Here is a 27,179-nt window from a genome sequence, read left to right as displayed (position 1 = left end):
AAAATGGAGCTACCCTATCGACGGAAGCGAGTGGTTGCAATCATAGAGTACATAGAGTCGTAATGTAAGTGGGAGAGCTGGCGCCACTTTTAAGCATTTTCCATGTCCCGAATCCCGAGACTCCTGTGTGACGCCGAGTCACATTTTCGATACATAATCGATTGTCTTCGGTACATGGAGACCCGGCCATCCGATGTAAACAAAGAAGAGGAATTACTACGTATTCCACACCGCCATTTTGAATCGAACATGTATCGGAAAAGTGACCTGAGCTCGGCGCACACCGGGCTCGGAACTCGTCGATCAGAACATGGCGCCAGCTCTCCCATTTACATTACGACTCTATTTATTCCATGGTTGCAATGAATAAAGAAAGTAAGTAAAGAATTACCTAGTGACTAGAGTCCCTTTATACTGAGAGTCAAGACAACCCCCTCTTATGGAGTCACACACGGGAATAAAGATCACACAAATTGGCAGTTTTTCTTAATCTTTGATCAGATCATTCTCAAATTCAGTTCTCCGTTCCTTCTCTCTTTCCGTTCGTTCCTTGTCGAACCCGTTATTCCCCAGTTCATTCTACATTACAATCTTTGCAATCGGTGAAAATGTAATCTTTATTCCTCTTTGTGACACTGTGGAGGTCTAAAATACGGGAACCGATCAGAAATGGATTCACATTGTCTTGACTCTCAGTGTAAAGGGACTCTACCAGTGACAACCCACGAGAGACCCTACAATTAGTCTATCATTTTCCCTCTTAGTCCATAACGACCAATTGAATCCCTCCATTCCCCCTAGCTTTGTCTATCAAGATCAATATAATAATCGGCCCACTGACTTTTAATTAATATTTGAAGGAATTTGAATGAAACTGAATTTCGGAAATTTCAGCGTCGGCAGGGATGTTGATTCGAAGCAGTTCGCATCGACGCGAGAAAAGGATGCGAATCGGTTGAATAGATGACGAATGATACCGGGGGGGGGGAGAGCGGCGGGAAAGCACGAGGGATGAAAAAGGGGGAGGAAAAGGGATTGTAGTGAGAGCGTTGGGAATCCACCAGTCTATATTTAGCCCCCCGAGCTAAGCGTTTGAGAAAGTTGGCCGAGTTCTTAATTGAGTTTAATTTTACCGACTGGCAGCAGAGACATTCCTCCACGAGCAGAGCTACACAGCTGAGCACCTGATGAAATAAGACACCCTCGTTGTCGGCTCCGCCAAGAATAGGCAGGCGATACTCGCGACTTGCTCAGGAGAGCGGTAATGGGTAACGCCCAAATTCTCAAAATCGAGTTCCCTTCAAAATTGAGGACTTCCTCGATTAAAGGCCCTGGTAAAAATTGGCAGTGGGGTCTGTGTTCCAAAATACTATAGACCTACAGCCGGCTGTAAGATTTCCTATAGTTCCTATAGTTGGCTATACAATTTCTTATTGCCTTTTATAGCCGATGGCGATAAAGGTACAGCCAGGCGATAAAGTGTATGCTAAACGCTACTAATTACGGATGCTAGGATTTAGTGAATTTTTGGACTACCGCTCTGTTTCTGGGCCGTAGTATATTGATTTATTTTGCGAGGAAAGCTCCGTACTTTTGAAAGATGCCTGCCATTCCTAATATATAGGAGCGCCTTCAACTTCGTATGATACTGTGCAATACCTCTGGTGTGAAATAGTTGCTTCAAGCACTGTGGCACGCTGCGGCACGGCGGGCGGGCAGCCAGCGCCTACAAACCTAACAGGGATACTTCACGCATTGCGCAATGCGTGAAGTATCCCTGTTAGGTTTGTAGGCGCCAGTGCGTCGCCGCTCCGCTTTGTGTTAGGCTCTAATATTTAATCTCGCGGAGTCAGCGTTTCTCAACTCATGATTTTGAGATGTGTGCACATCCTTTATGGATTACTCTCATTTTAATTGATGAAAAAAAATGTGTATTTAAGTAAAATATAATGTGTGTTTTGTAAATATTAAGGAGGTTCCGTATCAAACTTAATGATTTCCAAAGCACACGAAATTCTTCACAATTTCTTGTAGCCTTTTATAGCCGATGGCGATAAACTGCATAGCCCGGCGATAGGAACTATAGCCCGGCTGTATACTTTTTTATCGCTTCGTATAGCCCGGCTGTATGAATTTCTTCGCTTTCTACAGCCAGCTGTATGATTTTCTATTGCCTTCAGTAGCCGACTATAAAAATTCCTATGGTATTTTGAAACGAAGCACATATTGCAAATTTTTACCGGGGGGGGGGGGGTGTATGGACCTTACAGTACTGCTAAGGTTGTGCTTCGTGTCGTTAGTTACAATAAAGACCTATCCAAAAGCTCTGCTAAGAATGTTACCCTCAATCTTCTCCGAATTTATTCTCATTATTGTGTGGAATAAAGTTGCGCGAATAATGAATTTGATTTGCTGAAAATGCTACAAAAAACTGCACCATCCTAGTAGCAATTCAAGCCTTTTACGCCCAATTACCGAAGAATTATATAATTTAAGGCGAACGATTCGCTGGTCGATCGATCAGTTGATAAAATCTGGCGATATTTGAACACTTTTTGAGAATTTATGAGCTACTCATTAACGCTTACGCTGTGCGTCTAGTATTTGCACACAAAATTTGAGCAACAAACTCTCTGAAATAGCTCCAAAAGTTCATCCTGAATGAATGGCGCAAATATTTTTGCGATATTTTCTCGGAAAGTACCTTTAAAGCTATTTCAAAATTGATCTGTGTAATATTTTGTGCACACAGCGAAATGGGATGCTCGAAAATTCCTAAAGCAGTGTCCTAAAATCCAGAAATTATCAATCGATCGATCAACGCAAGCACGCAGAACATAGTGCTTACACCTGTCGCGCCTAACATAACACGATAAAAGCTTTTTGTCAAAAGTTTCAACTCGGAAGCTCCTGCATCCATTTTCTGAAAACTTCAATATTGTACATACTGCCTTGTCGAATGAACTTGATCGATAAAACCCTATCTTGGCAATGCTAGTTATCGATCAATGTCATTTGATAGCGAGCCAATAATCGACTCGTGTTCCGTAAAACGGCGGGATGAAGTCGAAAATTCTAGCACTGCGCTCATTACTTTATACCGTGATTGGTCACCAAAATGTTGCATTCTTTAGTGTTTTGATTCGTTTATTAAATTAATTCTTTATTGCTCGCACATAAAGCATGTATATCGTGGCATCCATTTACGTATTTATGAATGAAAGAGCCGAGAAATATCCGTTTTATCCGCTAATTGGACGTATTTATGCTAAGATCGAGGAACTATGATCATAGGGTTTGTGTGCAACATAGTTCCTTTTAGCATAAATACGTCCAAGTCTTTGTGCTCTTATCAGGTTTGGGCTCCCTATCATGTTGCTTTGTGTTAGAACTTCGATCAGGAAAAAATTAGGTATAATTAAAAATAGGTGTGTGGTTTTTAGAGCATGCGCTTTGTTGTGGATTATTTTTGTTAACAAGGCTAATACTACATTCCCGAATCGCTCAGATGAGACTGCACCGATGTTTCGAAAGATGTTGCAGAAAAATCATTTATCTTCAATTTTTCGTTTTTCATTGAATGTAATGCGTGCATATTAGCGTTATTATCAAAAATAATCTTTCTGACATGAGATTTCTGATATGAGAGACATTGAGTTATCACATCCGCGGATTAAGCCAGTAAAAAATAGGATTTTTTGTTTTTGCAACCTCAGATGCATGTTATGACAGGACACCAGGAAATGTCATAGACTTGTCAAAATCTCACATTATTTTTCCCGATGCGTAGAAATAATTTGATCATTTTTTCCCCTGAGGGAGGGTAAATACGTTAAAGAATAGTATAAAAAATAATGTTAAAGTGAAAATTAAATGAGCCGCTATTCTTATACTCGTTCAATTCCCATCTCTATTTTATTCGTCCAATTTAGCTTGAAACACGCCTCAAAACTCCGATTGGAACTCTATAACACGCCTCAAAAAATTAGACAATTACCCATCTGGAAGTGGCAATACCGTGAGGGAAAAATAATCCCATCCTTCGAATAAGTTGGATTTAATCACGCACAAGCTTAATTTTAATTAATCGGACAAAACCGTAGACGCAGCATCTCTCAACATCCCGGGGCAAAGTTTCAATATCAGACGCCATCTTGAACGAAGTTCTACGGCGCGACGCGGCGTCAGGTCTTCTACCTTTTATCGTAGGTCTTGACTTCGTCAAACTCTTGAATAAAGACCGTCTAATGGCTGTGTCAAACGATAAATTTACAAATCCGACTTATTGTACATGACACGGAGACTTCACAGAAATCCTCTTTTTATTTGGCACCGGATGGAGCAGTTGTCAATAAAATATGGCTAAAATAAAAGCTTCTATCAGGTCAAACTTCGGAAATTGAAGCTTAGCCTAAAGCCTCAATCATTTCCAGAAGTTCCAAGTTTCCAAACGCAGCCGCACTTTGTTCAAGCTACGCAGCTTTGCCAAATTATTTCCTTTGAAATTCTGAAATATTAGCATTCTTCAAATTTTGATCAAATTGGAGTGCCACTATCCATCATACTTGGCCGGACGGAACACATCTGCCAAGTTTTCATTGGACAATAATGCGGTTTGACGATTTTAGAACTGATGACTCCCAACGAGCTTCCTCTCATTCGGATGGGAACTCTGGGACTTTGATCGTCAGTAGGCGAATTTTCGCGACTGAATTCGGTTTTATTTTATTTTATTTATTTTTTTTTTTATTTTATTTATTTATTCTTTTGCTTTTTGCACATTTGGCTTCACAAAAACGTCATTCTAAATAAAGGTACTGATAGGTATAAACATATTTACATACAAATCGTCTAAAATTCATTCATTTACATTCAAAAATTCATTGATTGAGTACGGGCATTTTGCAATCAAATGCCTTGCGGCCAGCTTACCGAATGTTGGACTATATATGCTTTCCTGTATAATATTTGGCAATTTATCAAAGAATTTCCATGCCTTTGTTAGGTATGTGTCGTTCTTTGATAAACTGCTAAATTGGTGATATCTTGTGCCATACCCATGTGTCTCTGCCTTATCTCCCTTCAGCCTTTTAGCCAGTAATTTTAAGTGACTCATAATTATTTTGGCCGGTAATGTTAATATCTCATTTTTTATGAAGTGTTCTCGGCATGATGTATCTTGCTTCAGTTTCAGAATGGTTCTGATTGATTTTTTTTTGGAGAATAAAGATTTTTTCTATCTGTTTATTACTCGCGCATGACCAAGTATTGATACAGTAATTTATATGAGACTCGACTAGTGCGTGATAGGCTAGTAGAAGAAGTTTTTTATCGCAGAATTTACTTAACATCCTCAGGACAAAAATTGACGAAGCTATTTTAGATCTTATTTTGTCACAATGCATTTCAAAGTTTAATTTATTATCAAGGTAGAGTCCAAGATATTTTAGTGCGTTTACTTCTTCTAATTGCCTTTCATCCACGAATATATTGAAGTTCCAATTACATTTAATTCTAGTATGTATCAGCATAAATACTGTCTTTTCTTCATTAAAATTCAGGAAGTTAATTTTGCACCATTGAAGTAAGTAATTCATGAGTACATAGGTGTCTTTTTCGAGATTCTCTAGACATTGACATTGGTTAATATTTTGTGTACATGACTCCGTTGAATACATGCACCGTTTGAATTTGGACCAATTAGAATCGAATATGTACCTAATTTTCAACCAAACCGTGAAGAAAACGAGCCAAATCCCGGATTATTGGTAAAAAATAGCGCGCCGATGGGCCAATGCAACAAAACTTAATCTACGATATAAAATATCAAACAAATTATAATACAAATATGCAAATGTACGTGTAATTTTTACACTTTACTTTATCAGCATCACCTCACCGCGGTTGTTGTTGCTCGCACAGAACACCGCTATTTTGGAAAAATTGGTTGGTTTTCGAGGTTTCTGGTGAAACCGTTTTTTCCCATCCACTTTTTGACCTACCTCTGGAGGGGAACACCGGTTGTTGATGCGCTTAATAGGCTTGTTGATTGGGTTGAAAAAAAAAGTCCCTCATAAGGTTTTGGTCGAAAAAGTCAACCAAACCCACTCGCGAAAATTCGCCTTATAGAAACTTGAGAAATTTAGTTTAATAAGATAATAAATAATATGCCAAAAGGTGCTTAATTTGATGTTTACTAGCTAATGCATTTCGTCCGTTTGAGCGTCTTCAGAGCTTTGTTATAAATATGAATAATTTATAAAACTTGCTGCTTTTATAAACCACGTGCTGTGGTCGGAAATGTTGAACTGTTAACTGTTGGCATATTTTATTTATCATCTTATTGAATTTAAGTATTTGATGCAATATGCATATTAAACTTGAGCATTCCGTTTGTCAATGAGGACTTGTAAAATATAATGTATCTGAAGACAGGGAGACGGCGAGAGTATTTTTCCACTGATTTGGCAATAGATGAGGCGCAAGAGAGAGAGAGAGGACCTGTTAATGGTTCCGAGAAGAAGAGGGTTAGAGGCTATTGAATAGGATTTCGATAGAATATTAAGCGTTGAGGCGATCGTCTCAGCCCCGGAGACAGGATTGGTTATTTCCATAGGATCAGAGCAGTGGCGTGGCGTGGCGTACTTTTCGATATATCGATCGATCTGCCATTTTCACCCATGGGAAAGGATCGATAAACAGGGTGCTCGCAAAGGACAACTTAATAATCGATTCCTTACCATGGCTACAAATGGGAAAATGTCGAAAATCGATCATTCAGGCCCCGCCACTGGATGAGAGTCCAGGGCGATTGAATCTGCGGAACAGTGACTGACAGATTATGGCGAGATTAAATTTTCCCTTCAGAGACTTTACGTTTGACTCGGCAAAGGCCCGCCCCGGGAGAAGTCAAAAGCATCAAATACGTAAGAGCCAGCTCAAAAATGCTCGCCGCTGCCGCCGCCGTTGCATCCGACCTGACAGAGCTTTGATTTCCTCTTGCCGATCCATTAAGTTGATTTCTTTTCACTCTCTCCTTCGTTCGCCCGCCCCCGCCTATTCCTCTTCCTCGTCGTCGTCGTGTCTCTTCCTCAAAGATATCCTTTCGTTTCAGTTGAAAAATCCAACTCTCGAGCCGGGCAAAACACCTTATATTATGAAGGATTCTCAGCCGAAATTGGAACGCGCCTTTTTTTGAATCGGTCTCTGGTAGACGGGCGTGAGTCCAGGAACTCGTGAGCCCTGGTTTTCGTTGATCACGCAGCACGCTAGGGCTCACGAGTTACTGGATTAACACCCGTCTAACAGAAACCGATTCTTCTGTAATATGGCGCGAGTCAGTTGCGCGGTGAGTTCCGTTTGTTTGATTCAAGAGGTTGGAGAGAAATATTTTCGGAGTAAACAAGAGATTGGTATCAATGGCTCGATCCGAAATTACGTATGTTGATTGCGATGTTTTTTTTCCTCTTTTTTTCTTTTTTTTCTTTTTTCTTTTTGAAGAGATAATGAGTCAGTTTTATTACTTGACAGTTCGCAGGATATCCTTCAAACGAAGCAAATTATCCCAGAAACTTTCAAAGATAACGTTGATTTTTTCCTGCACAAAAATTAAAGTATGAAAGAAAGTCTACAAAATTGTGAGAGATGCGAGGTGCATGTTCGAGTTGAGCCATCAGAATATGATTACCTTATAAACTTGTCGGTTTCAGCCCGATTTTTGAGATCATCAATGGAGAGTTGCGCGCAAATTTCTAATCGCTTCATCTGAGAGTACTCAGAGAGCTGATTTCGCAGTATAAAAATATATCTAAAAATTAGAAAATTTACCACCTAGGGACGTCATCTGACGGCGATTCTTACTTAAAAACATGTATCATTTTACATATTCAAGATGTTTCTGATGAAAGGTGCTTCTGGAGTCTAGAAATTAGGAGCAACTTGAATTAACTTCTGGCACGATAAAAAAAAATGATGAATTTTCGGGATTAAAAGTTTTGGATAATTTACTGCGCAAAACTTCAAAAAATGCTTGGGTGCAACTTCGCAACTTCGATATGGACCGCGTTCAGCAGAAAGGAACCAAGCCACATCCGCTTCTGCCGCATATAACTGGGCAATTTAATTTTTTACAAAAGAACTTTTGTACCGATTTCTTTGAAAATTTTATGGGACTAGCTTCGCACTATGCAAAAAATTCACTGAAATTTGAAGAAAAATCCGCAGAACCGTTTTCATGTAAAAAAATGAAATAGCTCAGTTTTTGGCAATGGCTGATGTAACTCGGTTCCTGCCTAATTACCGCGGTCCATTTGTAAGGAGAGTCTCGATATTGAGGAGACGAAGCAAACATATTTGAGTATAAAAATCTATAGAACAAACAAGAGGTGAAAACCTAACCTCACCATACCAGATGGGCGAATTGCATAGTAGACTCGGCATATTCTGAAGTATTTGAGATAGGGGGGTGGGGTAGTGGAGGAGCGTATGGGAATTTATGTAAATCTAACTGCTCTGTTTTTGCATGTAGTCCGGGGAAGAGGAACCGATAGTTATTCAAGCTTGAAACAGTTCTCGACAGTTTACAGATTACGACGACCATGTGATTTTACCGCCAACCTCCACTCATGTTTTTTTCAATAGAGAAAACCTTCCTCTTGATTTTGAGTACAGCCAACTTTAGCAGTCTTGAGGCTTTCCATTCCGCTATTAAAGAAAGCCTCTAACGCGGGGTAATTTTCTTCGGTTTGGTAAAATGTAACCAAATTGTGCTGGCATCCTTCCTCAAGGTGGACATTGTTAATCTACTTTATGGTTGTGGCTATGTAGTTTCGGTCTCAACTTTCTGACATTAATAAGTGGTTTACGTCTTAGTTCGAGTTAACGTTGTTGAATTGGATTACTTTTTGCAATGAGGAACCACTATCTCTGGCTCTCCCGCAAAATCACATAATCTTCATAGGGAAACCAAAGGCATGTATGTTGTTTCTAAAATATGCCAGAGATAGTATAGTTCTTTATTGCAGAATGTTATCAAATTAGGATGCGCAAAGCCATGCCAACATGTTTGTAAAACACTATTTCAAGCAGAGGGCGAACATATGAATTTTCATTATTTCAGTGCACTGGGATTCTTCTTCCCGCACACAGCAGTGGCGTGCCGCGATTTGCGATATTTCGATTGATCTGCCATTTAATCTATGAAAAAGGATCGATAAACAGGGTGTTCGCAGCGAACACCTTGATAATCGATCATTTACCATAGCTTCAAATGGCATAGCAATCAATACATCGCAACCCACGCCACGACACTGGCACACAGTCACATAATAATCCGGACTTTGGGGTCTCCGGACTATTGACTTCAGCACTTTGGATGAAAGTCCTCGATCGATTCATTGATAATCACTGGATTTTAGAATTCTTCGTTTCTTAAGAATTTTCGAGCGTCACATCTCGCTGCAGCACGTCAGATATTTAGATACAAAATATGATCGAGAAACGATTTGAAATAACTCCGAAAGTACGTCCCGAGTGAATATCACGAATCATTTTGCCTCTCGATTTGCTTTATCACTCGGGATGTACTTTTGAATCTATTTCAAAACGTTTCCTGCGGTCGATTATCGAATCGTTATCGAATGAGCTTGATTGATAAGTCCCTATTTTAGCAATGCTATGTATCGATCAAAGTCTTTCGATAATGATGCAACAATCTAAGGGTTGGTCAAATAGTGTGTACAAATACTTGACGCACTACAGCACGATGTGATCCTTGGAAATTCTTAAAAAATTTCTTGGAATCCAGAAATTGGCTTTAAAATTTTTCTCAAAAGCGCTCTTGAACCAGCATATTCCGCTTTTCAAGGTCCTAACATTCACTGGAAAAAAAAACACATGGATCTAGAGTCCAGACTCTTAAAAACATCGACAAGAAAAAGTACTCTTGATTCAATCAGAATCTAGCTTAAATCAAGAACCAAGCCTCTTATTTTAAGCGGATTTCGTTTTGATTCAAGCAAAAATCCGATTGAATCAAGAGTATTTTTTCTTTTCAATGTTTTCAAGAGTCTGGGCTCTAGAACCAATGTGTTTTTTTTTCCAGTGTACAGTATGGTATAGCAAATGTGAACTTACCTAGAATTGGAGCGTTTACTACTATCTTTTTTGCCCGCTTGGAGATTCGGTAGATCTTTTTGTCTTTTCTTGGTTTCTTTCCATATCCTAAAGTATAAAATGCACATAACAGTAACAGGAACGTAGAAGGCAGCTATCGCAGTACCGAAAGTAATATAATGATTGGTCTCTATAAATTGTATGTAACACTCGGTGGCAGGCACGGTCCGCTCGCCCTCGATGTAGGGCCAGGCGTATATCCAAGGAGGCCACAGCAGTAACGAAACTCCCCACGCACATCCTGAAACAATAAATTATAACATCATATGAAACAATTTCTCTTTAAAGGTGCTCATGCAAAATTGTCGCACTCCAAAACAAGTATGGGAAGAGTGACTTGCCGGCCGAGTTATGGATCATGGAGCCATAAAATATAGTTCGTGGAGCTATGCTTATAGGTTCAAGATCAATTAAGTATGCGGCTCAGAAAGCCATACTGTAGACGGTAAGTCACTTTGGTTAGAAATTATGGATCTCCGAGCCATTTTTATGGGTCTCAAAGCATCATCATCTCATGGTCATCATTAAGGTAGTCTACAGCCGAATACCTCGTTATTAGTAAACAAACTTGCTGAATGGAAGTGAAAAATCATCTTCGACCCTCGAGATACTAAAATCAGTGAAGATTTCCAACACCAAGTTAAGACTATTGAATCAGATTGTCAAAGATTATCACGAGTTGGGTAACAATAACGTTAAGAGTAAATTTTAAAATAATTTTGATTCGGGAGATTGAGGAAAGGCATCACTTATAATAATATATCCTGTAAATATTAAAATGTAATGAGAGCTGTTGAAGAGAGCTACGCAAAATTCAAGAGCAAGATGTATGTAAAGAAGAAAATTGAATTTCATACGTGGTATGTGATTAGACTGTGTTCCCCGTCTCGTATGCAAAGTTAGATTGAAAAATGCTCTATAAGGATTGTAAATTGCTATGGAATAATGGGAAAAAAATAAGCGAAAAAAATAAACGTAAACGCGGGCTTGTTTCGGATTTCTTCAAGTCGACTTTTTGCCATGGGCGGCCTCAGATACCACGTATCTAGGTTTCGAACATGGCAGATTTTCATGTTTCATGTTCTATATTGAACTAGTAATCGGTAGTTTAGCCCTGTCAACACTAGCAAAAGTTTACGGAACTTTGCGAGAAAATTAAGTTCCGCAAACCTATCCCTGTGTGGGCGAGGCCTTTCATTTATAAGCAAAGAACGAAAAAAGTATGAAAGAATAAACATGAATGTGGTTTAATGATTTTAATTTCCGCCACTGCGCCAACCGCACTGTGTTTGGCGCAATGCATGAAGTATCCCTACAGTCTTGTAGGCGCTATGCGTTTCACGCCGACCGCTGCTGACCGCACTAACAATAAGTTTGACGCAATGCGTGAAGTATTCATGGAGTCTTTTAGGCGCTAATATGCGTTACATGCTGACCAGCGCGCCTATGGCTTTTCTTTTCCGTCTCAAGTCCGCGTCATCATTGCTGTCTGCGCCGCGCCGCTCCAGGCCAAATTGCGTGTTTGGTTTCTCAACTAGACTAATGAGAGGCGCTATCTCTTGCATCACCGAAAGACGAAAAAATTAGAATTTACTATACTTCAACTCTCAGGAAATGAAACATTTTTTCGTCTTTTTTCGTTTGTAATTTTTTTTAATCTGATTTTTTCTTGATACCAACATTTGAAAAAATTACAACATTTGCCGCCCCCTAAATTTGCCGCCATGGGCCGCGGCGCATGTGGCCACCGCTACCCCCTAAAGCCGGCCCTGCCAATCAAGACTTTGCACCGCTCTTCCACACATATTGTTGTAGGTATTACGCGAGAAAACCTGATCACCATCATGCATGCTTCATTTTGTGAATCTGAAATTTCCATTGTGTGCCACAGTCACTTCAGAATTAAGAAGGATAAATGGTCATTGGTTTCTAGGCAGTAAGAAATTTTGTCAGTAAATAGCTGAAAAAATCTAGGATGGAGTTACGGCGTTTTTACTGAGGAAGACAGTTTGTGAATCCCTGTTTGCGGGGTTGCAGACTTCTTGTCATACTTCATCTCATGCTTGGAAAACTATAGAACGTCATTTTTTAAAAATATCAGCTATCTTTTTGTCTTTACAAAGAATAGTCTGTGAAAACTTCAAGCCTTGATGTTGGTTCAGTCTCCTTTTTAAAAAATAAATTAGTAGTGGAGATTTCAAAACACCGCGACTGAAATACGCATTTTTGCAGTTTTACCGCTGATACATGGACCCATTTGAAGGAAAAATATGAGCCCTGGACTGCGTGCAAAAACATGTGATTTGGGGCTCATCTGAACATGAACATGTTCCATTTTGACAATCAGGGTTCATCTGTGCCGCGCTGCCGCCATCACCGTCGGCCAGATTCGAGTTAGCTCTCATCCCGCGGCTTCATTTCCTCCCAACTTTCCTCGTTGAAATGAACTTATTTATGCTAAAAGGAACTATGCGCATAGAGATTGCATGTAACATAGTTCCTTTTAGCTTAAACACGTCCAAATATCTCTCTTTCCGTTTAATTACATCCCGTTCGAAACTTTGCGTGTGCTGATGGAACATGAAATATCTCCACCAAATGTGCATTAGGAAGTTGGGAGTTCAAGTTGTGGCACACTATCCGCAGGCTATAATCCAACGACTCTGACGGGACCAAAAATATTCGATGGGATGTCAGTTGCTCACTCTCCTTGAAATGATAGTTTGATGAAGTTTCCTAACTCGGATTCAGAGTGCATTTTGTCTCCATATCTGAGGTTCCCTAAAAACTTTCGGCTTAATACATAATCTTTGTTAATCTAATAAAATAAGTATGATTAGCCTTGATACCTTTCGTTTTATTTGTTACAAACGATCTTTATTACATTGTGCTGGGCGAAGCTTTTCGATCCGCTAAAACATCATCACAAAAGAAGGATCTTCGTTGGATCATCATCTCTACGTACATATGATTCATCTAATTTCTAGGTTAAGGTCAGGGGCGTAGCTAGGAAATTTCTCTGGGGAGGGCCATGGGACCACTTCTCGTGGTGAAAAGAGCGGGGGATGAAGAATGGAGGATCCCGTTTTTCTGGGGAGGGGGGCAGGCCCCCCCAGGACCCCCCTAGCTATACGCCCATGGTTAAGGTCTTTGTTGGACCATAAATAATTGATTAATAATACAGAATTCCATAGAGGTATGCTTAGTTCTACTTATGGGTATTTTTACATTAGGAAAAGGGTAGAGAGGAAAGCAAGGAGGTACGCAAGGATATTAAAATATTTTATTATTCAAGTGACTTTCTCGTCAGTTATACCTACTTGTTTTCATATTATTTCACTTATTTAATACGGCTTTTTTATGTTATATTTTATATTTTCAACTAATTTTAATACTAATTAAGTGATCTGAGTGTATGCAAATTTTAAGGGAAAATACTCCTAACATTTCTCAAAAATGACACTTAACCGGAGGAACTTTGGCGACATTAATGTTCATTCCGCGTTCCTACTTAGCGTGGCAGCATTTATTAGCAGCAGCGAGTTTAAAGCCCAGAGGGCGTATTTCTGGAACAAAGGAGTATAACAAAGGAACAGGCTAGAAGGCACCGCTCTATGACGGAAGTCTCAAACTTTGAAACTACATTAAACTACATCCACGCGTGGGGATCATACGTGAATTGTGTGCCGAAAGAAAATCAAAGGGTTGATGAAGTAAAATGGACAGCTTGAGCTTGACCACGTCCGGCGCAGACTGAAAGGAAAGTGAAAGGACGGATGTAACGCGGCAGCGAAAGAGGAAATTAGGGGGAGGATTCTGCCATTCTTCTTCATAGGCTTGTCGAGCTTTTGCGATTAATCGAGGAGTCTGTCATTTAAACCTATGGAAAAGGATCGATTTTCACGGTGTTTGCGACGAACAGCACAATAATCGACTCTTCATCATGGCTTAAAATGGGAAAATATCGATCTCAGTAAAAGTCTCTTCTCCACGCAGCGTTTGATTGTAGTTTGAAGACTTTCGCTCGACTGGGTAGGACGAAACTAAGAAGAATCGAATTCATTTGAAGGCCCAATCTTTATCAAAAGAAAAAATAAAAAAAAAAACAAGAAAAAGAAATATGTTTAAATCAACGATAGTTTTGTTTTAATGAAAGTAAAAAATGTCTAATAATGTTTCCCCTGAAAAATAAATTATAATATTTTACGTCACAAAAAAGCTCATATCAAATTGAGAAAAAAAGAGAAAAGAATCGAATGTCAAGGATTTTTTTGTGGCATCTTCCGTTTGAAATCCCAAAAGAAGAATTAGACATAAAATTGAAAAAAAGAACAAATCTAGTGTCAGGGAATTATTTTTTTGACTTCTACTCTTAAAAATCCCAAGTCGGGTCTAATTGACTCTACTATCTCTTTTTCGGGAGTTACGGTGTCGGTACATACGAGCTTCAGATACAGGTCTACAAATACGTCCTAAAAAAAGAAGACATGCGATTGAAATTGAAAAAAAAAAGAAAGAAAAACGAGTATGCAGTATGCATGCGAGAAAAGATAGGGGAGACATATTCGGGCTTCGTTTTTTAACTAATCTGCAGAATCTGAACGACAACTCATCAGCAGCATAGCAGAGGACTGCGAGTTGACGCCTTGTGCCATGTCATCGCGCCTTCAATTTTGCACATGCAACATGGGCATTCAGTATGCACGAATAGTTGTATCTCTGCGCCTTCATCAACGCACTTTGAGGTATCTCTAATTTTTTTAAATTTGAGAGAAGTTAAGGTTAAGTTTGCTCATAGGATGTACTATGATGTGTCCAAATCAATAATCATTTTAGAGCAAAAAATACAGGAAAGATATCAATGTGGTGTCTCTAAAATACACAGTCTCTGTTCACAAGTCGGGTCGTTGTCTCGTTGTTCGCTGATGTATTGAATTTAGAAGCTGACAGAAGCCCCTGACAGAGTTAGTATTTGTTTAGGTTTGTCCTGGAATAATAACTGGACACCTACACCTCGTATGCAAAGATTAGACACTCAGGCTTTTTAACGATGAAATCAACTGCCAAAGAAGATGGAAACGCTCCCAGGAGTGAATCTAACTAACTCCAAAGAAAGGATGCTCTTGGAGCCAACACTGGAAAAAAAAACACATTGGATTTAGAGTCCAGACTCATAAAAACATCGACAAGAAAAAATACTCTTGATTCAATCAGATTTAAGCTTAAATCAAGAAGCAAGCCTCTTAATTTGAGCGGATTTCCTTTTGATTTAAGCTTAAATCTGATTGAATCAAGAGTCCTTTTTCTTGTCAATGTTTTCAAGAGTCTGGACTCTAGATCCAATGTGTTTTTCTTCTAGTGAATCTGTACTTCGTCGCTCCCAAGTTCTAACCATATGAGAAAGTGTTGGGCAGCTTCATTTGAGGCGGGTTTATTCGTTTATGTACCCCTCGTGTAACGGACCCATTAAGAAGACACGCCGAAAACCATCAGTTTCTTCCTACAATTCTCGAGAGGCAGCAGAATGATCTTCAATTTTCGTTTCATTTAAGAGTAAATTGACAATACGGGACAGTTCGTGGAGTGGGATGGAAGGTCGGCTCAAAGGACCAAAGAAGGGTGAAATTAAAAAGTAACCTAGGAGTCCGAGGAAACAGGGAGAACTCGCTGTCATTATATTTTATTTTCACAGCCTCCTGGGAGAAAAACAATCGCGGGGCTAAAATGTTAGAGCCGAAATCAGAAAAATGACTTTTATTGAAGGAAATTGGCGGGCCGAGAGTCTTAGAGCGATTATAGGGGGGGGGGGGGGGGGGATCAATGCCTCAAGCGGGGAAAGTTTTCGCCACAGCTGAAATCTTGCATCTTGCGAGTACGGCAGGCGCAGCGAGCAGGGAACCAATAATAGCCTGTTATACAATAATCGGATGACGATCGCTCGTGTGTTGTTAGTGCGAGAGGCAAACAAACCCGAATCGGAAGGCTCCGTTGCCACGAGGCAATCCGTGAGGATGGATACGGAGGGGGGGGGCAGCTCGTGATTCGAAAAATTGAAGGCAGTCGTTTCATCTAATGATTGCCAGGGATCTCTAAAGGTTACCCATGACGGACGTCATGCGCTCTCAAAGGGACGATTGGACCACGTTAATCAGAAAGCAGTTGCATTTGGCAATACCTGGTGTGGCTAGGTTCTTTCCTGCTAAACGCGGTTTAGTTGTGACTGAGGTTGCGAACTGAAGAAGATATCGACGGTGAAAGTCGGCAGTCACATAACTCGGTTTGCGACGTCGCAGACTTCCTGTCATACTTTATTTTTTAAACGGAAAACTACTCAACGGTAATGGGCCTGTTGCAAACTTTTGCTAGAGCAAAAATAAGAGTTGTTTCTTGTAGATAATGCCTCAAAAATCACGATGAGCGCATCGGCAAAGTCTGAAATGCACTCATAACTTCACAATCTGCGTAAGAAATTTGCGTTTTTTTAAGCTTCCCGCTTCAAAAACGATACTACGGCGTAGGTGAACATTTTGTTAGAGGAGTCGCTCCATCGTCGGCGATATTCATCATGGCCGACGCTTGCACGTAGTTCCGCGCGTAATTCAAGGACAGTTCAAGGTCAATCCATTCGGGCGTGGAAAATATGAACGTTAACACACCGATTGTTATCTGGTCTAATCCAGTTCAGGTGTTATCTCGTCCCATCAAACGTGTTTTGGCGGATTGGTGTCGGCTATGATGATTATTGCCGACGATGGAACGACTCCTCTTACAAAATGTTCACCTGTGCCGTAGTATCGTTTTTGAAGCGGGAAGCTCAAAAAACCGCAAATTTCTTACGCAGATTGTGAAGTTATGAGTGCATTTCAGAGTTTGCCGATGCGCTCATCGTGATTTTTGAGGCATTATCTATAAGAAACAACTCTTAGTTTTGCTCTAGCAAAAGTTTGCAACAGGCCCATTCTTTAAAACTGCCGTGATTTTTCTTCTATGTGCGAGGAAAATTCTGCAAAAATTTCAAAGAATCATGTCCATTTGTTCTCCTTTAAAAAATAACATAATTGCGGAGATTTTCAGACACCGCAAACAAGTTGTGTGATTGCCGACTTGCACCGTCGATATGTGGATAATATTTTGCAATAAGGAACCACTATTTCGGCTCTCCCAAAAAGCACATATCTGCATAGGGAAACCAGTAGCATGTATGTTGTTTCTAAAATGGGCCAGAAATAGTGGTTCCTTGTTGCAAAATGTAATCCATGTGTCCAATAGACTGATTTATTGGCTACGTCATTCGAAATATTGAATGTGTTGAAATGTAAACAAACACAGAACCTTGTTCCTGATTCGCACCCTTTGCGCCAAGGTGGTAAAATGCGTCCAAGTGTTTCTCACAATCGAAATTTCTCAAGTTTAATGAGTCTTTAATAGATTTATTACCGGTCAATGACTAAATTCTAATGAATTAACGCAATTTACTCATGAATAATTCGCACATGAAGTTAAGTTAGTTTTTTTCTTTGTTTGAACCAAGAGTCCCAAGTAGCAGAGATCGCGATAAGTTGCGATTTGATCGGAGAATGAATAGCGATTTTATCGACGGCGACTTAACGCAATATTATCGAAGATAAAATTGCAATAAATTGAGATTTCATCGCATAGATTTGCAATGAAATGTAATTTTATCGACGGCGATTTATCGCAATATTATCGAACAAAAAATCGTGATAAATTGACATAAAGTTTCGATTTTATCGAATGCGATTTTATTAGTTAGATAATTGGGGCGACGACAGGACTGAGGATAATCGCTCGGACGTTGATGATCCTAGCAATTTTATCGCCAAAAAATCGTAAAAAAATTGCAACTTGATTTCAACAAATCGCGATTTTTCCGTTGAAAAATGTTACAAGGGGTTTGATATCACGTCGAATGACAAATCACTAAATGGGTCTATGAAAGCCGATATTGCTTTAAGCGAAAAATCAAAAGCAAACGATCCCTGGGGAGTGAGGGCGTTTGGCAACATGGCGGACACGGAGCGAAAAGCCGATTACCCATAATTTCCGAATCGATGGGAAGTTGAAAAAGAAGCGAGTCCGGGGAAGAGCGGGGAAAGGAGGAGCGACAGGAAGCGATATTAGCGGTGCGCGGGTAAACAGACTTTTTAACTCCTACGCTTACGTCTGCTCGTGCAGCAGTTACGATTACGCCTCCCGGGTTGCCTACATAACAGGAGTTATTTTGAGCCCCCCCCCCCCCCCCTAATCACCCATTCAAAACGAACCGTGAACGAGTGCCTTTCTTATCCACCACGGCCTAGTGGAGTGCATGTTTTGGCCAAAGCGGGGCTCTATTCCGAACTTTCGAATTCAAAATTTAAAAAGAAACATATAGACGGCGGAAGTTCGCAATCACATACCTCGTTTGCGAATCTGGTGTCTGAAAATCTCTGCGTCTGGGTTATTTATTTATTTATTTTTTAAAAGAACAAATTGACACCATTCCTTGAAGTTTATGCAGAATTTTCTTCGCGCGGAGAAGAAAAAGCATGGCAGCTTTTAAGAATTGCTGTTGAGTAGATTTCCGTTGAATAAATAAAGTATGACAGGAAGTCTGCGACGTTGCAAACCGAGTTATACGATTGCCGACTTACACCGTCGATATGTGGATCGCATTTAGCATGAAGGAACCAGCGCAATTATGGTGTTTTCAAACTCATGCGACTTTTTCTTTCCTTTTAAAAATATTTGATATGCGTAAAGAATTAAAATTTACACAATTATTTTCCTTTAAAATTGACAATTTGTTGGTGGGAGGCAAAAACTACCTATTTGCTAACCCTAGAGATTTTTAGATGTTTATGAAGAAGCAACATTTTTACAACACAGTAATCGCGCTGGTACCTTTTTGCTAAATGCGATCCATTTTTTCGAGAGAAAAATAAATGCATGCTAGTATTCTGTGATATTCAGAGAGAAAATTAGCCATAAAGGGAAAATAATGCAACCCCCTAAGAACTTGTACGTTTCATTAATTTCTCAGAAAGGTCAAACATTTAATTTTGAAACGATATTTTCATTTCAGTTCTTATTCTTCTTACTTTTTCTTGCATTCCAAATAAATGAGAACAGACCATATCGCAATCCAGTGGCGAGATGATCATTAAAGGCCAACATTGAATGTCAAGATCATATAATATGCATGGAAATCACTCTCTGTCCCCCTTTGTTGCCTCAGCTTTGATCAGCCATCTGCGACACACAGTGATGGTCTGACTTTGAGTTTGGTACTTGTTTTTTTTTTGCTGTTTTTCAGACTAATTACCTATCGAATTAAATCAATTTTGCCAATATAATCGAAGGAACAAACGATTTGCGTTCAAATAATTGTATTATTCAAAGAATAGAGAATTTGAAGGTGTCTGAAATTTGATGAATTTCGTGTTAATTTAGAAACTACTGAGTGAACTGAACACGAGGATACCCCTGGTTCATGAATTGAACAATTGTTGGAGAAGATATGACAAAATTATCTAATCTGCTAAAATACATGTGCTTAAATGAGAAATTTCGCCAGATGACGTCAATAGGCGGTACATTTTCTTACTTTTAAATCTATTTTCATACTATTTCCCATATCAGAAAAAAATTACAAAAAATACTGTGAAATCAGCTCTTTAAGCACTTTCAGATGAAGCAATTAAAAATTTGCATGCAAATTCTCCATTGTAGGGAAGAAACGTTGCAACACTGTAATACATTGTAAAATACTCTTCTTATTAGTGCATGTAAAAAAGTGATCCGTGTGCAATCATCAAGGCTGCTCGGGAAAATACTCGAAGCGTGACCGATTGATATCGGCAACACGGCTGAGCGCACCACGGCAATCGGACGTTACCGCAGATATTTACACCCTCGGATTCGGGCCTTATATCCAGATATTCCAGAGATGAGAAAATTCTCTTGTGTGCGAGTTGTGTCCCTCAGAGCCCCGCATTGAGAAATACTAAAGGTACTGGCCTACTCTTTCGTGCTAAGGAAGAACCCCGTATGAGCCTTCAGGCGTTGCTAAGTTGGCGTTGATAAAATACCAATTTACTGGGAAAGTTGTGAATATTTTTCTTCAAATTTTTCAGGCAACATTGTTAGCAGATTAATCTTAGATATCAGAGAATGTCTAAGAAAAATATACATAATTTCCTTCTAAAAACAAAATTTTATCGGAGGCAATTTGGCAAATCTCTAATGTTCATACGGCGTTCTTCCTTAGCACGGCAGTGCTCATAGCAGCTCTTCTGCCCGTGCGGAGCGAAAATCTAAAATTGCTGCTCAAAGACCGCAATGTGCCCACCGAAGGGTTACCTTTTGAACACCATCGAACCCAGTTTCCCTCCTCTCTTGCGTTTGCAATAACGAATAAAAAATCCTAGGGTCAAAGTTTTCATTACGTCCGCATTTATATACAATGATCCCTTTTTAGCCACGGGCAACTTCACGTTGCATTATCAAGATTTAAATTAAAATACGGTATAGAAACTCAAAAAACGAGAGGAAGTTTTTCGAATAGTTCGATTCATAATGAAGTTGCTATGATGAGCTTACGAGAAATTTTTTATTTATGAATTTAAAATTTCTTATGTTAAAGGCGCGAAGCGCCTAAGGTGATTGTACCGCAGCCCCCTAATTCTGATAAAATCTCCTTCCTTGTGAAATCTGACACCACTGATGCAACGACACTAATCATTGCAAGATGGTTGCTTCAATAATTCCCCGATCAAAGTTTGCTCCGAGTCTTCCGCCTACTAGAGCGAGTTACCTCCCTTCTCTCTCTCCAACACTAATAAGGAAGAAAATATCACCGGAAAGCTGGAAAACTTGAAATTCGTTTAGTATCAACTTCCTGGAAATCGTGCAAAACTTTATGGTGTTTATGAGAGAACTTTATAGCTCTCCTGAATCTAATAGTTGTTCTTTTCTGGATCGTTTGTTTGAAATCTGGGAGTTTGTAAAGTTTTCTATTCTTTAAATACATTTCAATCTTCATCTTTTCTGTATTCTGCCGAGTGGGAAATGACTTCTTTTATCCAGATCACGTCATTGCGCAACTTAGAACTTCTTCGAAACTTATCTGATTATTTAGGCACAAAAATTTTGACAAAACACCGTTTATGGAACTATGTTTAAATATTTATGGAATTTTCCCGAACGCCCTCCAATGCACACTCTCGGAAAAAAAAATCAAAATACTGATACTCTCATCTGCTGTGATTGATATTTCCCTTTTTTCCGTCAAAGTTAAAGAAGATTTACAATTAGTCCCGTCCATGGCGTTCATGTCTGAAATGGAATGATAGTTGTCACTCGGCTTGACGCGCCTTCATCCTCCCATGATACCCCACGCACTTCATCCGCGTTAGTTTAGTGGTATGACCTAACTTAACCTAAGTTGGCTTTTATACCGATAAGAAGAGGACTCACATAGGGAAACTGTTTGTTCAGTCAACTTCCTTTCAGCTTTATTTCAACTGGCATTGGAATTTTTGCCGAAACGTCGAGGAAAAATTATTCATTTATCAAATCTTCTCTCAACCAAACGTGATGTATTTCTAAAGTTGACTTTAACGGTACAAACATACGAGGTGTTTTGAGTTTTCAGTAAATGAAGTGAATCGTGGCACGGCAGGGCAAAAAGTGCCTTCAGGTTGAAGCTCAAATTTTCCAGCACGCGGAAAAAAAACAGGTTTGGGGTCGTAAATATTGATTTTCATTTGTCAATGCTAATTACTTTTTAACATTTGCAAAGGCATTGAGTCAAAGTTTCGAGTTATAATATTTATTATTAATGACGTAAACGTTTGAAGTAAATCGCTTTTAAGACTAGGAACAACACCAGCAAACAAAAAGCAGTAGTTTCTAAAATAGGTCATCAGACAAGATCCAAACTATAAAAAAAAGTCATATTTTTCTCCTCATAATATTACGCAGAAAACGATTTTTACGACAGTAGTGCGAAATTGAATTCAACCCCCAGATGAGATTTTAACGAGTATTTTGAACAAGGATCAAATGCCCAACGGAAGTTACATTACACGCATGACCTTATTCGAGCTTTCGCTATTTAACTAATGTTACATGTAAACACTTACATCTTATTTCAGAGTCAATTTTCAGACCTCCCGTTTCGAGATTGGTTTTCCTCGAGTAAAGGGAAAAATTCGGCGCGTATTTCTTTGTTTCGTACCATGCTTTTCAACCTCAACTTTTGGATTACTGCAAAACGTTAATTTCTCGAATTGATCGGTACTTTTTGCGGCAAATGACACCATAATGATTTGTCCTTTTGGGCTGAGGTAGCGTTTCTTAACGCTACCGTCTATTAACTATGTTGGGCGGATTTTGCCCTGCCGTGTGAGGCCTTGTCCACACGAGCGCGGTTCGCGGAACTTATTCCGAGGGACTTCTTCCCGGAACAAGTTTTACGTAGTTGGGCTAAAAACTTATTCCTCCAAAACCCGGAACTTCCCCCGTACTCCGAGCTTCTATATATGTTTCTTTTGATGTGATTTTTTTTTTTTTTTTTTTTTTTTTGTTATTTACGTCCTTTACATGTCTTGACACTTATTTTTGTTACTTTGGCGGCCGTAATAATCTATTATTTTGCGATAATTGTATAGTTTTATTGAAGTTCCGGTTCCAGTTCGGGCAAACTTGTGTGGACAGCATGCCTCGTTTCAAGGAATAAGTTCCGGGAACTGAGAAGTTCGAGGAATAAGTTCCGCGAACTGCGCTCGTGTGGACAGGGCCTGAGATTTGACGAGTACTGAAAAGCGTGAAAAAGCGGATTGACTGACCTATCATGAAGGTAGCTCTGTTGGTGGTACGTTTGGCGCGGTAGGTGAGCGGGCGGGTGACGGAGAAGTATCGGTCAAAGCTGATGATGAGGAGGTTGAGCACGGAGGCGTTGCTGACCAGGTAGTCGAGCGCGAGCCAGGTGTCGCAGATGGTCGGCCCGAGCGGCCAGTAGCCGAGCAGCGTGTAAACCGTGAACAACGGCATCGAGATGAGCCCGATAGCGAAGTCCGCCATCGCCAGGCTGAACAGGAAGTAGTTGCTAATTGTCTGCAGCTGCTTGTCGATCTTGAACGAGATCATCACCATGAAGTTCCCCACCACCTGAAACCAGAAACCCGTCAAAGATGGAAATAAAGACTTTAATGGACTGCATTGAGCAGGAAGGAACCAAGTTTCATCAGCTATTGCCAAAGAGCCTCCCACAATAAGGGCTGATTTTCGCCCCTTTTTCGGTATTCGATTCGACCATCCATTCGACCAGGGAAGGTTCCGTCAAAATATTCCTTCCCCAATTGAAAATAAAACTTATTATAGTCTAAAAGAATTTTTTGAGGAACCTGTACAATTTCATTTTGCTGAAATTGCTTAAATTGTTGTAATTGTTGCATTTTTACAAAATTAATGACAAGATTTTCATACCCGACTCTCATTTGTCCAATCTCCCTATGGCCGGGAGCGATTGGACCAATTAGAATCGTATGGCCGACAAATCACACTTCGTCATTTAACCTATTCTATGAATGTCCAGCCGACAAAGACAAAATTTCAAGGATGAGTGACTAAGATTAAAATAATGATGTTGGCGACGTACCGTGATGATACTGAGACACGTGGCGATGATGATGAAGATGACGACCTGGACGGTCTTGAACTTGGAGGTGGGGAGCTCCGGGCTGGCGGTGGCGGAGGCGTTGTCGACGAGGACGCTGACGTTCTCGAGGGTGATGTTGAGGGCCTCGAGCGTGGTCGTGCTCAGCGGCGCCGGCGTCGTCGTCGTCGTCGAGTTCCAGTCCACGATCAGCATCCTGGTTCCTCTTCCTCCGAACCCCTCGACCGCACCCCTGCCCCTTCCCCTTCCCCTGCCCCTGCCCCTGCCCCTGCCCCTTCCTCTCGCCCCCGCGTCTTATTCGTCGCCGGCCCCGGCTACATGGTGCCTCGGGCGACGACACCTCATCGCGTCATAACATGGCTCCCGCTCCTTCCCCTGAAACAGAAGCAACACGCATCGTCAGAAAACTCCACTCCAACAGAATTTGACCATAGATATAAATGGATTGCATTTTGCAAAAAGGAACCACTGGCATTGCAATGATGCTAAGATTGTGTAACTTCATCTTTTGCAATAAAATTGCGGAAATCGTGAAAAATTATGAAATTTAGATGGTAATTTTTGTCTTAAATTTACAGTTTTTAGCGAGTAAAATAGAAACTATGAATAGATAATCGGGTTTTTCCTCCAAGACAAAAGAAGTTGCACAATCTTAGCAACATGGCAATGCTAGTGGTTCCTTTTTGCAAAATGCAATCCAAATGAAATATTTGCAAAACAGAAAAGCTAACGGTAGGAGGCGATCTGCAAAGCATAAAGTTAGACGATGGCCAGAGGATCAGAGGTTTTGAACAATACAAGTACCTAAATGGACGCATTTCTATCAAACAGACCTATGTGCACTTGTGCAGGTGAGAAATATGGGGTGTACTCTAGAAAGCTGCATAAGAAGCAATGTTAAAGTGGTCGTGATTCCTTTTGAAGAATTGGAAAAGCGGGATTTTACATTCTATCAAACGGAACTAAGCGCCAACTGAATGCGGGATTCATGAGCCGCGGGCATCGCACGAGAGCGTTGTGGACAGGGCTCATGAGTTAAAGCGCCCCGACGACGATCTCCCCGTCGCGGTCCGGCTCCTTCATTGCCGCTGACGTCACTGGCGCTGTATCATTCTCATTCACTCTTACGGCTAGAGAACTAACGAGCACACCCCATATTTCTCACCTGCACATAGGTCTTTTTGGTAGAAATACGTCCAAATGTGTACCTACCTCCTTTATTCATTGTAACCTCCCACTTCCACCAATATAATCCGTCCATTTCCCTTTTGTCGGATGCGATCTGCCGGAGGAGCTCTGGCAAGATCGTTATCAGTAGCGGTTGGGTGTCGCAGAGCGCACAAAAGCACTATAAGAGCGACTTGTTAGTAGTAGTATGTGAATGAAATGAGATATGAAATTCATAAAAATTATAGTGCACAAAAGTGGAATTTCATTCTCCATGATATTTCTATGACTTTTCACGAGCTGAATTGGACCACGTTAAGCAGGAAGGTACCAAGCCACATCAGTTTTTGCCAAATTTAATTGGGCAATTGCATTTTTTTCATGAAAAACGGTTTTGGGGATTTTTGTGCAAAATTCGATGAATTTTCTGCAAAGTGCGAAGCAAATTCCTTAAAATTTTCATGGGACAACCGTGTTCTTGTAAAAACTTATATTGCCCAGTTAAATTTGGCAATAGCTGATGTGGCCTGGTTCCTTTCTACTAAACGTGGTCTAGATATAAATAAAATATGAGATTCCATAAAAATTATGGTACACAAAAGTGAAATTTCAATTTCCATGAAATTTCTATGAATTTTCGGCATTAAATGAGTTGGAAATGGAATGATAGTTGTCACGCGGCTTGACGCGCCTTCATCTCCGCATGATACCCCACGCACTACATCCAAGTTAGTTTAGTGGTATGACCTAACTTAACCTAAGTTGCCTTTTACACCGGATAAAAGGAGACTCACTGGGAATTTTTTGTTCAGGCGACTTTTTCTTGGCTTTGTTTATAGTTGGTATTGATAGTTTCGCCGAAACATTGAGGAATTTTTACGGGCTGCGTATAAAACTCTCAACAACTATTGGAAAATCGGCTCAGGAACTGCGAAATTTTACTCATGATATTTTGTTTAAAAATTTCAAAATTAAGATTTTACCATTTCTATGTCTTTCGTGGTAACTAAGTCCATTCAAGAAGTTTTAGAAAATCGTAAGAAAAATCATGAAATTTCATACAATTCCATAGAATTTCATTTTATAATTGCACTTTATGAAGTTGCTTAAACTTTTGTACCTCTGGCCATCGCTTGGTTTGGTGGCCACGTCGTAGTTTTATATCGCATTTCGCTGCCTCTATTGTGAAGGAACGCATAACCTTCAAAACCTTCAGCCTTCGAATTTCTCCTGCATGAATAGGTTTAAATGATGCTGATTAATTAATCAGCCCTTTTGATCAATATCAATGAATCTCGGGGTATCCTGAACGAAACTTGGTAGTAGAAGGCGCGAAAAAAGCGAGTGGGCGGAACGAATTGCACTAAGAATGATTCGGAACTATCTGATACGATCATGAGGTACCAGAAAATTAGGTTTAAACCCATACTGGATAATAATACTCGAAAGCATCATTAAATCGGGAAGTTATTCAGGATGAGGACTACTACATGGTGCTTTTATATTATGTAGCCGATGTTTCCAAAATGCACTTTTTCACCAAAGGGGCTCCAGACCCTTCCGCGAAAATCGACAACAGGGCTCAAAATGATTTCCGTCAACATGAGCAAATGAGCTTGTAATCGTGTTTAACAAGCCCCCGTTGTATTGGGCGAGTGAATAACTCAACAAATGCCGCAGCAATCAATAGCCATTTATTCCATGTTGCCGATAGCTTGAAAATACGATAGACGATACCTTAATTTACCTAATTTAGATAATAAAATGGGCAATGAAGGCAAATGAAGGTATTAAACTAAGCTGTGTGGATCAGCGGGCTTAAATGTCATTTGATGGAATGGTTTTTAATTTATTTTAATCCCAGCCTCGGGAGATTATGTAGACTAACTCTCGAAACAATTGACTCTGCCTATTTTGGTATATTTATGGTAATCTTTGAACACATTAACTGGGGGGGGGGGGGGGGAAATAAAATCTATGAGCTCAGGTATACAAAAAACGAATGTGTTTCTAGGCTGTACCTCTAATTACCATAATATTGATTTTTTATAATGATTTGAGGGAAACGATTTCTCCACAGGTCTCTTTTTACCTTATTTACGTCAAGTTAAAACTACGAAATCCAAGACTATTTTTGCTCAGCATAACGAAGTCATTC

At 40.0% G+C, this 27,179-nt stretch overlaps 1 protein-coding gene and 1 long non-coding RNA gene across 2 annotated transcripts in view; both read right to left on the bottom strand.

Moving 5' to 3' along the window:
- Positions 1-24,099, bottom strand: part of mAChR-A (muscarinic Acetylcholine Receptor, A-type) — a 54,492-nt gene extending 30,393 nt beyond the window's left edge. The window contains exons 1-3 of the mRNA XM_019058380.2: positions 23,837-24,099; positions 23,025-23,346; positions 10,135-10,414 (exon numbers count right to left, since the gene is read on the bottom strand). Of these exons, the coding sequence (XP_018913925.2) occupies positions 10,135-10,414; positions 23,025-23,346; positions 23,837-24,049 (815 nt within the window). The 5' untranslated portion in view covers positions 24,050-24,099. The remainder of the gene's footprint in view (positions 1-10,134; positions 10,415-23,024; positions 23,347-23,836) is intronic.
- Positions 24,100-24,108: 9 nt separating this feature from the next.
- Positions 24,109-27,179, bottom strand: part of LOC140223863 (uncharacterized) — a 96,650-nt gene continuing 93,579 nt past the window's right edge. The window contains exon 3 of the long non-coding RNA XR_011899152.1: positions 24,109-24,229. This is a non-coding gene — a long non-coding RNA (uncharacterized lncRNA). The remainder of the gene's footprint in view (positions 24,230-27,179) is intronic.

Source organism: Bemisia tabaci, chromosome 2, assembly GCF_918797505.1.
Source record: "Bemisia tabaci chromosome 2, PGI_BMITA_v3".
NCBI lineage: Eukaryota > Metazoa > Arthropoda > Insecta > Hemiptera > Aleyrodidae > Bemisia > Bemisia tabaci.
Note: the sequence above shows the minus strand (reverse complement) of the source record. Positions and strands in the feature narration are given on the sequence as shown.